This window comes from Falco rusticolus, chromosome 18, assembly GCF_015220075.1.
Source record: "Falco rusticolus isolate bFalRus1 chromosome 18, bFalRus1.pri, whole genome shotgun sequence".
Classification (NCBI taxonomy): Eukaryota; Metazoa; Chordata; class Aves; order Falconiformes; family Falconidae; genus Falco; species Falco rusticolus.
In genome coordinates this window covers 214,242-230,416 of record NC_051204.1, presented here as the reverse complement: position 1 = coordinate 230,416, position 16,175 = coordinate 214,242, and the positions used below count along the sequence as shown (strand labels likewise).

The following is a 16,175-nucleotide window of genomic DNA, read 5'->3' as shown; positions in this document are numbered from 1 at the left end:
AGCGGGGGCTGCCATCTTGGATTCTGACGAGTGTCCCGGCGGTGCCGCCGCTGACAGTGAAGCTACCGGCGGCCATCTTGGGTTCGGGCTGAGGGCTTTTAGCGGGGGCTGGGGCGGCGGCGGCCATCTTGGGTTTCGGCGCGAAGTCAGCGGGCTCCCGGGGACCGGAGCGGCTGTGTTCCCCAGGGAGCCATGTTGGGTTCGGGCAGCCTGAGCCCTCCCGCTGGGGCCATTTTGGGGCCGGGCAGAGGCGCGCCGCCGGGTCCATGGAGTGATTGGGTGGAGGAAGGCGGTGAGTCCCCGTTGCTCTTGAGGCGGAGGCGGGGAGCGCCGCGCCTCCGGCTCCCGGCCCCCCTTCTGCTAAGGGGGGTGCTGCCGCCTGCTCTGTGCGCGGCCAGCTGGAGGGAGAGGCCGTTCCCGAGCCCTGGCGCCGCGCTGGGGCGGGCCGCCGCGGGGGCCTAGCAGGCCTGGGCGGGCCTCGCAGGGCTGCGCTGCAGCGGGCTCCTGGTCGGAGAGGCTGTTGTCGTTAGTTCATTTTTCCGCTCTCAAAATATCGTCGCGGGGCGTGTGTGTTTTGGGTGAAGCTTTTCCTGTGTATTTCTGTCACGGGCGAATATCAGCTGGTCGTGTCTCTTCCCTGAGCTGCTGAGGCGGCTCTGGCTGGCCGGGGCAGTGCGGGCCGGGGGCTGCCGGGTGTGGTACCCCCCCGGGGTCTGCCGTGCCCCCCTCCCTCCAGCCACCCACCCCCGGGGGTCTTCCCTGCCCCCCTCCCCCGAGTCTGATATGACCTGCCCGGTAGCTGGTTAAACATCATATATCAAAACGTTAATGTGATAAAGCAGTCTATGAGCACCAGTGTATTGCTTTATAAAAAGATCTGAGGAGATCAAACACAATGATTTCTTTTCAAACTACTGTTATCTTTAGGGATTATTACATTCTCAGGGCCTGATCCTATAATCCTCATGAGTGTATGTCATCCTTAGTCATACAAGTAATACCACTTTTCTTATTCCAAATTGTTATTGCTTCTAGGTGTATCCAATCTCCTGTGAAATATTGAAAGGCAAACGTTCTGAAGAAGTTGAGATGAAATACCTCTGTTTTTGCCAAAGCACAGAGGAATGGGAAGCAGTGTGTGTGGTATGTGAAGTGGGAGTGTATGCATTGGTTGCAAATAAGTGTATGTTTGATCTAAAAATAGTACATATTAAGCCCATGAAAACTATGGATGCATGATCAAGTCAGTAAGTTTCGTTATTTCAGTGAGCCAATTTGGAAACCTACTGAAAGGCAGCTGCAGGAGAAAACAATGCTGCACAAATGCATGAGTTTTTCCTACTTCATAAGAAAAAGAAAAGTCTGCCTGGAATTTTGTAGAATTTCAAATTGCAGTTAAGCCCAAATGTATTGCTAGGCTAACGAATGTTATGCTCTCAAGTTATTAGCATAACATGAAATGTTTAACTTAAGATAAATCTGGGATGAACTAAAGCATCGCCTCAAATGGCAAGAAGAATGGGAACAAAGAAAAGTAGTGCAGTATTCCCTAATGGAAAGAAAAGGGAGGAGTTAGTCCAAACACTTTGTAGTTGCTCATCTCCCATGTATTTTCCGTGAGACAAAGCTCAGTCCTCACAAGAGTGAATGATTCTAATGCTGCAAACTGATGAAGGGCTTTAATGGAAACATGGGACAGTTACGAGCAATAAAAAAGATTTCAAAGAGCTTGTAGATTGCAACTTCATCTTGTATTTTTTCTTGCATTAAATGGAATCTGCTTGTGGTAGAAAAATGACAATTAGCTTCAAGATGGGTTGTAACAACACGTTCGGGCCTTGAAAATGTCTGAATTCAAGTGCAGATTTGCTTGAATAAAAAAGACTAAAGAATACAGGAACTGTGAAAAGTTACGCACTTACTACATCCCATTGAAATAGTTGCCTGTTGGTGGTAGGTAAAGGATTCTCTATCAAAAACTCCGTGTTATGAGAGCTATAGTGCTTAATTGTATCAGGTAAAGAGAGTATTAATTAGAGATTCTAGGTGTTACTGAAGCTTATGTCTGAAATAGGTTGTTAATGTTGATGCATGTTAGCAGCACTTACCACCACCAACAGGATGTTGGTAGGAAACCAGAGCAAACAGAAGTGGGTGGTGTTTAATAACTTTCCTAGAGGTGGCAGAACTTGAACAGAAGCCAGGAATCCAGTTCCCCGTGCAGTTTTATAGTCTTCTGATAATTAAAACGGTAATGTGAAGTGTAATTCATCTGTTCAGTTTGAACACTGAATTGATGTAATTCTAGAGTATCCATTGTGTGTGGAGGAAGGGGGCAATGACAAGGGAAGATGGGCTTGTATTTGCTAAAACTGTCTCATGCTCTCATATAAGAGCAAAAACCAGATCATGTTATGACCACAGCACAGGTTGCAAGAACTTTTCTGTATGTGTGTATATACCACTAGAACAGACTGCAAGGATTTAACTTGCTGCTGCTACGCTGCAGTTCAAAATCCAGCCCAATCTTAGACTTATAGCAGAAATAAAAACCTGTTTTTTCATTAACTTGTACAGTCCTTCACATACAGCCCTTGGCCATGGCCAGTGCTTGGTACTGAAGAAGCTCCAGCCCTGGTGTTCATTGGAGCTGAAACTGCAGCTCTGTTCTAGGGAAAAACACAAAAGGGAGGTGAAAGTGGAGGCCTGCGTATGCTGGCAGGTGCTTTCCGTATTGGCATCGCCACTAGATGTCAGTGCATGAAACAGCTGTTTCAACCTGAGCAAGCTCCCGAAATTGAGAATTGGCGTGGAAAGAGAGGGAGTGATTTCTTCAGGGTGCAAAACTGGTGTAGGATCTCCACTGGGTTAAGCTCTCTTTAATAAGTTTCTTAAGACAGACTTGCAGTTTAACTCTTGTCAGTATTTTCTAAGTAGGAAATGAGGAATTTCCTGATACTACATTAGAAGAAAGTTTAGCAAATGCCCGATGACTTGAAATGTCACGTTAAATCACACAACAGTGATGTTTGTTTTTGAAATCCTCGGTTATTTAATATATATATATAGGTTGCAGATTGCCACTGATGTCAGCAGAGTTAGCTGCCTGAAATCTCTTGGCCCTGAAGATCTCACTAAATCTATTGAAATCTCTCTAGGCCTTTAGCCTCACTAAATGTCTTTGGAGCCTGGGCTTAGGTACATTCACTGTTGTATTAAAAAAAAAAAAAGTATCTCTTGCTGAATCTTAGAAAATACAGGCAATTAAAAGGGAATTTTCATTAAATCCAATCTCCATAAACAGGTGCAAGCATCAGTAGGTTGAAATTAGGTTTAAAACTATAATCTGCCTTGGTTCCCACTAGTTCTGGAGACAGTGGTATTAAGTGAGCTGCCTGCAGGATCTGTAATATAGCTATCACTTATATTAGTGATAATATAAAGTGGGCTTGCTTATGTAGGAATTGTGTTGAAGCAGAAAAAATGCTTGTAAAGTACTTCAAAGCATTCAATTTAATTACTTTGTGTGTTACTTGGTATAATGCATTCCTACAGAGTTGCTTTACCTACTTAAGTGTGTTTTAAAGCAAGTGAGAGAAATGCTATGTAATGAAAATATACCGTAAAAATATCTGAAGTACTATACTTGAATAAATCTTATTTGCTTTTAGGTGTCTTCTCAGTCCGTATCATCTCAGTCTAGTCTTGGGGACTAGAGTTACAGAAAGACTAGGATAATGATAAAGTGGTGCAAATATCCAGGGCACTGTTACACTGATAGGAAGATCCAGGACTGCTGCTGCTCTTACTTTCATACTTTCAGAAGGTGAGTAGAGGTGGCTTCCCTCTTGGGTTTGGGTTCCAGCTATATATTTTAAAATGTTTGAGTTTTAGATGTTGTAAGTCTGGGCAACAGAGCTGCATCAGAGAACTTCTTGACTTCTAACCCAATTTGATGTGTCTTAAAGACCTTTTTGGGAGTGGGTCGCCATCTGTCACAAGGGCACTTTTACTATAGAATAACTGAGGGCTAGCTGCTGTTTGCTGCCTGTATTTTTGGACTGGGCCTGAGCAACCTGATCTGCATCAGCCTGGCTTTGAGCAGGGGTTGGAGCCTAAATTATTCTGTCACTAGCTGAGAAGCTTGAACTTGGTTCTTGATAAAGTATAGTCAGCCATGTGTAAACTGGTTAAGTGTGGGTATGTATATACAAATTGTAGAAGGTACAAGGCACAGAATGTGATGTGGTAGAAAATCTGCTGTGGAACTTGGTCTAACAACAAGCTTGGCCCTAGGTATTTTTGCATCTTTACTTCTGTTTACAGCTGAAGATGCCAGCTCTCTAGTGGGCTTTGGTATGCTTCAGAAACAAACTCAACAGTAACGAATGTACTCAACTGAGACAATCATAGTGTTGAAGCAGGTATAGCCTGTGGGATTTATTAGCAGATTGGCATAGTATTTTTTACTTTTGCATTAAAAAAAATAATATTCATCAGCTGTTGCATATCAGGAGGCCTTCAGTTTGAAAAGGATTTGTTTGCATACAGTTCAGCAGGCAGGTTGGGTGTGGTGGTGTCTGTTTTGGTTTTTTGTTTTTTAAAGCCTGAAGCTGGTTTAGATCTGAATGGATGCTGACTTGTATAAATAGTCACAGACACCCCTGTATGGAGAACTGTGGCCATGTACTATGCATTGATCTGAAGGTCTTGCAGAACACATCTAGCTGTAGATGGACAAGGGTGTTTCAGTAAACTTGAACGGAATCCATGCTCGCGCTCTTTCCCTGGGGCTCTGGCACACAGACATCTGAGCGGAGCCTGTGTTTTCTGGCATTGGGAACAAGGTCAGTCCCATTTGGCCTACATTTTTTTTTTTTAAATTGTAATGGAAAAAAGACCTAGTCTGACTTTTGCTGAAAGCAGAAGTTTTTCACTTAGTTACAGCTGAATATAGCCACACTTCCTGGTTCCCTCCCCTCCTCCCTCCCTCCCTTGGGTCTCATAGTATAATCTAATTATTAAATAGTTGCAATAAAAAAGTACATTTTGCCCTGGTAGAACTAAAGCCTATTGATAGACCAGATATTTTTATGCCATCCCTGTGCTGTTCCTGCTAAAATGGCTTATTTTTTGGGTTCTCTTGTCTGCTTTTGGATTTGTGATCTGCTCCTTTAATACATTCCTTCCAGTCTAGGCAGTGCTCTCCAACTGCCTGGCAGTGATCTTAATGCCTTGCCTCCTAATCAATCAAGTCCACTGTATACTTCCTTGAAGGAAAACTCTGTTCATGTTGTTTAGCCCAATGACACAGACTTTTGCAGGTTTAAGAAACATTTGTCACAAAAGGTGACACTGACGTGGGAAGTGAAGGTGAAACTTTATCCTGTTTGGCATTTCTGAGCCCATCCTCTGGGCAGTTCTTTTTCATAAAACTGACTGTGGTGCTGTGGGCAACTAGCCATAGACTTTGTAGCTTAGTTTCCAGCTGGCATTGGATATCTTGATTGGGGATATAAAAAACAAGTTATATGTGAGTATAGTAGGGACAGAATTTGTCTTTGCTTGCTCCACTAATTAAAGAGTGGTCCCTAATCATCATAGTCTGTGCCCCAGGTAATTGCCTGCAGTAGTGGAGATAGAGGGATGATTTAGGATGTGCCTGCTATTTAGATTCAAAGTGAAAATAGGAAGCAGGTAACAAACCAAGTGGCACCCCAGACTAAAGGGTGGAGTATACTTGGAGGCTCAGCCAAAGGTCAAGAAAGTAAGCAGTCTTAAGATAAGGAGCAAGAGAAAATTGTACTAAGACAGGGTGGAAGTAAAAACCAGAGCTAGGCAAAATGATTTTGATCAGCCTACTACCAGTTTGGTACACTGAATGACACCATTGCTGGGATGGTCTGGCTTACTCTGATATCAGACGTGCATCAATTTGGCAGCTTCTCTGTTTAGGCAGGTTTATCTTTCTATTAGTTTCTTAGGATACTGATTAGCTCTGTGCTTTAACACTGAAGGAGCCAAAACAGAGTGCAAACTGACAATCCAGAACGGATGGAGAATGGGAGGATATATCTGGAGGAAGCATATCGCAACGTGGAAGCAGTAGCTTTTACACCAGTTTGTAACATGTGATATGATCACTGTCCTGTATAGCTCTAATTAGGAAAAAACATATTGTCCTGAAGAAAATTTTCAGATAAGTAAAGATTGGGGTGAGTAATGTTATTGCTTTCTGGGGTCTTGTGTCCTGTTAGAAGTGCACTGCTGCAAAATGGCTGTTCCTAGGATAAGGTTTATGTGCCAGCTGGAACTGCTGATTTCCTTTGAAACTCCTGTTTTTGTAATTATTCATGGCAAAGAAAAAAGTTTCTTCCCATATGAACTTCTGGCTTGCTGAGCTCTGAGGTGAGCCAAGTAGGTTATTTTCTTCAGTGTCTGCATTTTTTCCTAATTACATTGTGCCAGTTGTTACCACAGCTTTATTTACCATTGCTACCAAATTTGTAAGTTCCATGTACTGGAAAAGTTCAGCAGCGCTTCTTGGGGATCATGTCTTGGAACTGCCTTGTATCTATGAGGGAATAACATTCTTGTGCCAAATACAGCCCTTTATGTAAACTTTTTTCTGTATCACACTTTTAACAGTTTCTAATCTAATTTGGTTTCAGGAAATGGAAGGGTACAGCTGTGTGACTGGGCTGCCACGCTTTGCCAGACAGTAGCTGATTGGTGAACTAGAGCTCTAATTGCTGACGCTCTTCTGTGCAAACAGGCAAAGCTGTGGTTTCTCAGTCCTGAAATGTAAAGCTTCCTTTAAGGCACATTGTCCTAAGCATGCTGTTATTCCTTAATGGGAAATGTTTTACACCTGATGCAGGCTGGTTTATTCTGGGAAATCTTACAAGGTGACTAGATGCTGGCTAACTCCTGAAGCCAAGTGGTTAGGCCTGGGAGGAGAAACGAGATCATCTCTTAGGATGTGGGATGTGCCAGCACAGATCACAAGTCCTTGTGTCCCCTAGATGTGTTATGTCTTCTTGCAGGCAACTTTTGTGTGTCACTTTGAACAGTCAAGTGCCAGCTTCTGTGTAAATGCACAGCCTGGCACAAAGCAGGGGATAGCCCTGAACACCATCAGCACTAATGGTGGTATAAAATAAAATGGGAGATCATGTACCCAACCTTCTGCAAGTGTATGATGAAAAGATCCCAAAGCAGGTAATAAACTTCATCCCTGTTGCATCTGTTTTCCAGCAGGAGAAGCTACAGGGTCACAGCAGTGAGGTGATCAGATGGCTTTTATAGTGGGTAGAAGGAACCCAGGCAGCCGTGGAGGATGTTGCAGCAGCAGGTATGAGATACACTCTGTTATAGCTGTAGTTTTGAGTCCCTTGCCTGTTTGGTACTTGATTGACTTGCTCTCCTTGGTCTGCTTGTATTAATTTGCATGCTCTATTACCATGTTGGCAGTGCTGGACATCAGTGATTACTTTCAAGTGTACTCTTTCTTTCTGTTATATTGATGATTCATACTATTAGGAGCCTTTCCATGACTTGGTTAAAATGATCCATTTCATAATGTCTCCTTACTCTTAGCAGGGTTTGTGCTGTGTTCCCAAAACTCCCACTGTTTGCACTGCAAGCATGACCAGACTGTGAAATAGCTTGGCTGGTCTGGTGAATAATCTGTTAGTCTCTTTTAATAAACTGCAGTTTTATTTATCTTGCTGCTCTTTAGAGCTTTTCATCTCAAAACATTTGAGTGCAGAAACTGTCCAGTAGTGAAGTGCAGCCATCTCTCCTGGGGATAAGAGTGGGAGGCAGACAGGCAGGCATTTTACTCCACAGTTCAGAGTGAGAGGAATTTTGTTCAAGGACAATGAGGGAAAGCTTAGCTTGTATGCTGAATGACCCTTTGATCTTCCACGTTCATGCTCAGCTGATCAGGACTTTAAATCTAAGCTCTGTCTCCCTCCTACCCATAGCAAACAGCCAGAAATATAATCGCATTTGGGACTTGAGCGCTGGACCAGAATGACAAGACTGCAGTGGCAACTCTTCAGCCTGACATGTTTCCTATTTCCTGTCACTTCATCAAGTGACATAAAGCTAAAGAACGGTGGGCAGCAGTTCTGGGATGTGTAGTAGGGGGTACTCGGAGGAGTCTCATGGGGAAGGGAAGGCCTGGCCTGTTACACAGAGATACTCTTCTGCATGCTGCTGGTAAATACTGAGGAACTGGACAGTGCTATTAAGTGTTAAAAGGTGACTTTCTGGAACACGTTGAATAGGTCTGTCCATAGCCATGAGATGCATTTGATAATTCTGAAGCTTTGTGGTGTTTGCTAATGAAGCTTTGTGGTGTTTGCTAATCGTAATGAAATGGCTGGCTTTCTGAGGCTCTGAAAACTGAGAATAGTTAACTGGTGGTGTGGTAGGTCAGGTCTCCTTCTGTGCAAGGAGAGAAGGCTACAGAAGCTGCTGTGGCAGAGGCAATGGAAACAAGCAGGCAGAGTATGATAAGAAGTTGGATCCTTGACCTGCAGCCCTCAAGCAGTTGTAAAAGATTGTGTTACTTCTGCTACTATGCAGCACAGAATTAGGAACCTTAATTACGGGGAGATGACCGCATTGCGTAGGCTGGAGTATAGCCTGTGGGAATGTAGGAACTTTAATTTTATAACACTTACTCTGTGGTGTGTGTCTTTGGGGAAGGATACAGAAAGTCCCATTTTTGTTGCAAATAAACTTGGCTGGCTGATAATGTGCAACTCATCTGAGCTAGAATGGCTGTAGCCCATTTGATAGGGAACAGCTGGTGCTTTCTTGCCTCTTCCTACATATTAAAGCAAAATGTGGGGTTTTTTAAGCCTTGAGCGAAGCCTTTGGTGAAAACAAAACTTGGGCTTGAGATAGAGTGGCACTTAGCCTAGTTGTGCCAAACCACTTTGTGGCTTGTTTGGTTTTTTTTATTCAGTATTCCTTGCTGCATTTGTAGCATGAGATACGGTGGGAACTATCAAAGGCACAGCTGTGTGACCTCCTTTATGCTAAAACAGAACAGCACAGAGGAGTGAGCATTTTTAATTTGTCCAGCTGTGGGTATTGGGTTCAAATTGCAGTGCCTTAAAAAGACAGTGTGGCAGAGAAACTGAAAGGTGAATTTGAATTTCTAGGTTGGAAGGACTGACTGAAGGGTTGCTAGAAAAGTCGAGCTACCAGTCTGTCAGTGGAAGAAGAATATGTTCAAAACTCCTCTATGTAGCATTTCGAACTATTTTTCATTGCAATTTTATATTCTTCTGAACAGCTGCACGTTGGTAGTTCCCTCTCTGTTCCTATACATTTGATTTTCTATTTCTTTGCTAATAGTTACTACGGACCTTGGGAAAGAAATATTTTTAGGAAGAGTGTCTTTGACTTGAAGAAATGTCTGTATACAGAGTAGGCAGCAAGGTTTCAAAGATCAGCTAGGTGTAGTTTTACCTTGTTGCTGCAGCGGGAGCTGGGATAGGAAGAACTGTTAGGAGAACACCACTTGTTTGTTGAGTTTCAAACTTAATTTTAGGTTGTAAGATTGAGCAAACTGAGAAATACTTGATCTGTCTTCTGAGGAATGCTGTTAACTCTCAGAAATGCTCCCTGACACTGCTGCTGTTCTGGAATGTTCCCCTACCTTAGGACAGGCCTGAGCAGAGGTCATTGTGCCTCCCTGTGTGACTGACCTTATCAGAGATTGTGCAGCACTTTTTGCTAGAAGAGATAGGGATGATTAGTTTGATGGGTGGCATTTTGGTTTTTTACTAAGATCTAATAACCAAAGCTGTGGTTTCTGTTGCATCTTTGCTTCCATCAGGAGGTACGTTCTGTCACTGCAGTATCGTAATATATGCCACCTCTTACCCACCCCACCCCCTGGTTTTTCTAGAAGCAAGAAGATGGCACTGTCTAGTTTACCATCTGTTGCCTGATTACATGCAAACAGAAACAGCCGGCCTTGTGAGTGGAGAGATACAGGAAGAGGATGGGGAGTGCTGCTTTGCTGTGATAGCCACTGGGGAGACCAACGGTCTGCTGCAGTCACAGCCTCTCCTCTCCAGAGAGGTTGGCACGAAGCCTGGGCTACTTTGCTACCTCATGCCTTTCCCCCCTGTTCTTAGCTAGCTGTGCCATGGCTTCCCAGGCTCCTGGGTTAGCTAGATCAGCCCCACCTTTTCCACTTGGACAGGTGCTTCCTTTCTCTAAACCCACATAACTGCATCCATCTGGAGGTAGAATGTAGGCCTGGACCCCTAGCAGGTAGAGTCTGCTTGTAGGTTTAGTAGAGGTATGGTGAACGGAAAGGGTGAAACATAATGACCTTGATTTGAGGACTAGTTAGACTAAAAACATGTTTTAGGGAACTAGAACAAGGGAAAAAAAGCATGTTGTGATACCTTGTCAAGAAATCAGATAACACTATGTAATTATAAGGTTTAAATAGAAGACAGGACCAGAAATGATACTTGAGGAACAGAAAAGAACCCCCAACCTCAACATTTTGATTTGTCTTTTTCCAGCTGCTTTTTTTTTTTTTTTACAAAAAACCCTCTTAATTCAGCCAGAGTGGGGTTGCAGTGAGATCGCTTGAATTTCAGATGGCGGAGGGGTACACACAATTGGAAGTTCACCCCGCAGTAAAACTTGTATTAGAATTTTCCACAGCAGGTTTTTTTAGTTGAAAGGCAAACGCCCGCTGCGATGTTCACTGTGCTCAGCGCAGAGCTCAGGAAAATGGCAGGGGGGAAACCCCATCCAGCTGATGAAAGCCTCCGCTCCCTTGGAGCGGCGGGAGGGCCGTGGGTGGGGGGCCGGGAGCTTAGTGCTAGAAGCCTGCACTATGATCTTGACTATGTTTAAGCTTTCTGCTTCTTCCTGCATTTCTCCTTCTCCGCTGCACGCAGCGTAGCCCCCGCCGCCCTGGGACCTGCAGCGGCCCGGGGCCGCGCCTCCCTCCCAAGGTGAAAGAGAAACCAGGCCCGCCCACGTGACCCGCCAGAGGCAGAGGGCGAACGCTCTGATTAGCCTTCGCGGGGAAGGGGCGGGGCGTTGGAAGAGGCTTAGGATTGGCTCCTCCGTGGTAGGGCGGGCTTTACACCGCTGTCCCCTGTTCCGATTGGTCCTGCCGCCGCCGTTTGCAGGGGGAGAGGGCAGGGCGTGAGTATCTCTTCCCTGTTTGATTGGCTCTGGCGGAGGGTTGACGCCTATTAAAGGTGACTGCATTTCTGATTGGCTGCTGTTACAGCTCGTGCATGGGAGGAGCTTGCAGGGAGCGCTCATTGGCTTTGGTTGGAGGGGGCGGGTCGGTTGGCTACGGACAGCCAGTGATCGCTGGCTTCCGCCCGCCGGCGCCGCCCCCGCAGCGTTGATAAGAGTTGCTGGCGGCGGACTGGCGTCAGTGCTGCGGGAGGGCGGGCGGGATGGCAGGTGCGCCCTACTGCCGCGGCGGAGTGGGGGGGCTCCAGCCGCTCCGCGCCACCGTCCCCTTCCAGCTCCAGCAGCGCCGCGGAGACGGGGGCCGGGCAGGTAACGGTGGGTGGAAGCGGGCACCTCCCGTGCGCAGGCGGGGCGGCGGGGAAGCCTAGTGTCCCCGGCCCGGGGTGGGGCTCTGAAGCGGTACCGAGAGCCGCTCCGCCGGTTCTCAGCGGCACCTCCCGGGCGCGCGCAGCGGCTAGTCCCTGTGCGAACCGCTCTGCAGCGCGCCCCCGCGGGGGAGCGCCTCTGTGCCCCGGGCCCCGGCAGCTGAGACGAAGCCGTGCTCGGCCCTTGCAGGAGGGGGTTCCGGGGCTGTGCGCGCCAGCACCTCCCGTCCGGCATTGGTGAATGCCGCCGTGTGCTGGGGAAGGTCCTGATCGGTGCTGCGTGGGTGGAAGTGAAAAAACCGAGCGAACCGCGGACAGGGGAAAAGAAACCGGGGCGGGCGGGGGGGGTGGGGCGCGACACAAGGCAGAAGAGACAGTGAGCGAAGGGGAGTGGCGGGCCGCGTCCCCGAACAGCCGAGGTGGCTCGGGCGCTCCCGCGGGCTGCGGTCGCACACGGAGGGGCAGCTCTGACCCCGGCCCCAGCGTCGGTGCAGGCAGGACGTGCCGCTGCTTGCGGGCTGCCGGGGCAGGGATCTGCCTGTTCGGAGGTGGTTTCGCAAAAAACTCGAGTCCTGTATTTTATGCATCTGATCTGGCTTGATAAAGAAGTAATAATTTGATTTGTGCTGATGGCAATTTGTCCCTAATTGCACCACTGAGATTTTTTCTGACCGCTTCAGGAATGCTTATTTAAATACAACTTTCTGGAGACATAGTAACTGTCTTTGGCTTTTCTTTATGTACGTATTACTTTTGGCTGTTCACGGGACTGCTTTTGAATGTTGGGCTCTTGGCCGTTCACTATCTCAAGAAGCGTTAAAATAGCAGTGAAACACTTTTTGGGTTAGGTTTGAATTAAACGGACTTCTGGAACAGAGAGAAATATTTGTCAAGCTTTGGGCCAGCTGATCCTCGTGGCATCTGTTCAAAGCGCTGGTCTCTTGGTTAATACAGGAGCGATTTAATCGGCTTTGCAGAGGACAGTGCTGCAGCCCATCCTATAGTGAGAATCAGTGTCCTTTCCTGAAGTCTCCTGCGTTTCACTGCTTGAGACTTAACGGTCATTCCTGCCACTGGCAGGGTTGGTATTGATCAGAGAAGCTATTAAAAAGCTTTTTTGCTTAATTTACACGTGAAACAAGTTAATGGAATAAATTCTTCGGAGTGCTAGTCTTGCCTTCCCTCTCAGTGGTATGCTGAAATTGAGGTGAAGTCGCTGTTAATAGGGCAATTACTCAGTAGCTTCAGCTGTTAGTAAGAAAATAAAGCAAATCTGAAAGAAGGGAGAGCTAGGCTGCCTGTGATCTCTTAGTTCTGTTAGGGCTCTGTACTGTACCTGCTCCAAAGTGTGGTGAATACCATGCAGCTTTCTGAGGGCAAAACGGCTGGAGCTCCATTGACATGAACCAGGATTGCTGGCCTTCATTTCTTCCTGGCTCTGTAGCTCACTGTACCGGCTTTAGGAGCTTGAGTTTTTCCTCTTGATCATAGTCATTTCATCTACACAGTTTTGGAAGTTTGAAATTTTCATTGCTTTCTGCCTCCTTGCTCTTTGTATGCTTCAGTTTGCTGCCTGCATGTGTGGGAGCTGTAGCAGTAAACTGGCAGGGTTTAACCAAAAGCTGATACCCTGGTGATTCATAATCTAACACTTTTGCTCCTACCTTTTTGGGGCTCAGCGTGGAAATCTGCTGCTTTGTCAAATCTTCCTCATTTGACTCTGCAGACTTACTGAATCACTCGAGCTGCATGGTGGTTAGCTGCTGCGGATCTCTGTGGTTCTTGCTGGAAGAAGAGGTGTGGAGTGATCTGGGGTCTGATCCTGCAGCTGCTCAGATAATAGAGGGATCCCATTGAGATGAGGAGCAGCTGCTGAGTCTTTCAAAGGGCTTCTGTTAAAAGGAAGAGCTAGAGCTGTGGGATGCCAGGAAGGAGGTCTAAGAATATTTTAAAAGGACTTGCTATTTAGAAATCCAGGATGTTGGGAGTTGTAGTGATGGATCTGATCTATGTCATTGGGGTCAGTGTGTTGTTTTTTTTAAATTGCTTATCTCTTCAGTGATGTGGCTTTTGGTGGTGAAGCAGGTAGTGTATTAGTGTGTGATCCTCTTCAGGTGCAGGCTGGACCCATCCTTGTTGCATCTGTTTCTGCCAGCTTAGGTGGCTCAGAGGGGTCTACTGGGGTTAGTCAGAGCTCTGCAGGTGCTGTGATACTGGCAAGGTTATGTGTTGTCTGGGGTGGAGTGAGCTCTGTAGAGACTTTGAAGTTTAAATCTGTTAACGGCAATGCTTGTGCTGTTTGTGGCCTCAGTTGTTTCCTCCAAAGCCCACACAGAACCATGTGCTGGTGGGAGAGTTTCAACGTTTGCATCCAGCCTTCCTGAGACCTGTGCCTTCACACTTGTGAATGCACTGCCCAGTAACCCCAGTTAATTTTCTTAAGCAAGACACTGAGAAGTCTTTGTCTTCTCCCTTGCCCCCCCCCCCCCTCCAGTATGACACTAGTGAAAAAAAAAGGATTATTTAAATTGCAGCCCAAATTTTAATTTGCGGACCCATTGGTGAACATAGAATTTCGTGAATGTGAGCAGGTAAGAAGTTGTAGTCATCTAAATTGGTTCATGCACAGAGTGGGAGAAGATGGAATATAGTGGAAAAGCAAAATCATGTCACACATTGCTAGTCAAGCAGACTCCTTCAGTGCATTCCTTATGTAAATGCGTAGGGATAAGATGGGATGGATAGCTGATCCGGGAGTTACCTTACCAACTGCTTTTCTGAATGGTGTTGGAGTAGATTTCTTGGGAGGTGAAAGGGTGTACCTGTGTACCAGTGACAGTGTGGTGTAAGAGGATCAGCAGTGAGGTGCAGAGATGCAAGTCCTCACCTGTAGACCTAAATGCTTGATTTGGGGGTTTCATGAATGGCTTTGACAAAGCCTCTGTCTTGCACTTCATGTATTTCCCACCAACTCTCTGTGAAACCAAAGCTTTAATCATAGCCTCTCTTCACCAGATTTCAATAAATTCACAAGTTTTCCCACCACCACCCCTACAACCCCAGAATTATGTGGTGCCTTTTAGCTTTTCAGGAAGTTACTGTTGGCTGAGCTGACTCATCTAGATGGGATTTTGTTGCTTGCCTGCTGAACTTGCCTGTTTTTGAGATGTCCAGTTGTTTTTGCTCTGTGGATCCTGCTAGAGAGACTGAGTGGACTGCCAAATATCTTCATTTGGTGTCTGAATTAAACCCGTGCCTGGTGCATATTACAGAGGCAGATGAGTGGGACACTATTCATTGGCATTACTGAGTGTATGTTTAGCGAAATGAAAGCGTTTCTTTAGGAATAAAAATATCTGTTTACCACTTGAAAGTGCTGTGGGATTGCTGCCTCCATGGGAGTGATGCAGCAGAGCTGTTACCAGTAGCATCCTCTGCTTCCTCCCTTTGCTACAGGCATCATGTAAGGAGTGTGGGGTCTCCTCCCCTCCTCAGTCTTTTTAGCTGAATATCTTAAGTGCTTCAGGCCTCACTGTGTTCACTTTAGCAGTTGGTATCTGATGGAGTGTTGTGTCCTGGGGGATGGGGTATAAAGGCTTTCCTTGCTGAAACTGTCCAGATGTTTGTGGTGTCTGCTCTTGAGTTTTCTTTCATGCTGTTTAACACCTGTAGTTTTCCAGGGGGTGCTTAAGCAAGTGAACAAAGGACACAGATTCATAATGTTTATATCCTGCACCCAACTCAAAAGTGAAGGAGCTCATCTTAGAGAAGCAGTATCTCAGAAGTAGCAGCTCAGTTGGTATTGACTCTTCAAGCAGGAATGTAGAGTACTGTCACAGGAAAATTGTGCTGCTGCACTGTGCAAATAGCTGCTTTGACAGGCTTTGCATTTCCAGATTTTGGGATTCATCACTATTAAGTAATTCTGCCTTTGTCTCTGGAGTTTTGCTGTTGGTAAGCAGGCTCATGGAATTAAAGGGTTAAGCACAGGTAAGGGGGAAAAAGTACTCATGTAGGGACTGGTTGAGGGATGGGGAAATCTTGACGATGTCCTGCTGCAGCACTAGCCAGGAAGAATCCTGCCTCTGTCCTATGGAATCAAATCAGTCTTTGTGCAGAACACAGCTGAATACAATACATGGCTCAGGTTTGGAGGTGAAGTATTGCAGGTGGCTTTGTTTAATGTAGAACAAGTTTCCTGCACAGTAATTGGAGCCCACTCATGGTATTGCAGTCCTTAGCTGATACAGATCATACTTTCAGTCTAAACTTGCTGCTCCCAGTTTGTTAGCCTCTGGATACGGGTGTGGGAAAGGGGAAACAAAGGACACATCTATAACTAATCTTGACTGGTGTTGACATTCAGTGGGTGAAACAAGTTTTTCTCTGCTTTAAAATGCTGGAGATGACATTTAAAACCAAATTTGCAGGGGGAAGGGATAGGACTATGCAGTCAGTTTGATCTGTCCCTTCTAAAGCAGAATGCTCCAGAGGAACTAGGAAGCTCTCAGGTCATTTACCCTGGATGGATTTTTATTTGTGAACCTTTCT

The 16,175-nt window shown here is 45.9% G+C and overlaps 1 protein-coding gene across 7 annotated transcripts in view; it reads left to right on the top strand.

Annotated features, from left to right (window-relative positions):
* The first annotated feature begins 181 nt into the window (after positions 1-181).
* Positions 182-16,175, top strand: part of FAM117A (family with sequence similarity 117 member A) — a 32,198-nt gene continuing 16,204 nt past the window's right edge. The window contains exons 1-4 of one of the 7 annotated variants that reach the window (XM_037411351.1): positions 182-292; positions 1,036-1,143; positions 3,672-3,826; positions 7,261-7,354. In XM_037411351.1, the coding sequence (XP_037267248.1) occupies positions 7,296-7,354 (59 nt within the window). In that variant the 5' untranslated portion in view covers positions 182-292; positions 1,036-1,143; positions 3,672-3,826; positions 7,261-7,295. Of the gene's footprint in view, positions 293-1,035; positions 1,144-3,671; positions 3,827-7,255; positions 7,355-11,432; positions 11,569-16,175 lie in introns of those variants that run through there. The other 6 variants (XM_037411349.1, XM_037411354.1, XM_037411356.1 and 3 more) reach the window with 6 other exon arrangements.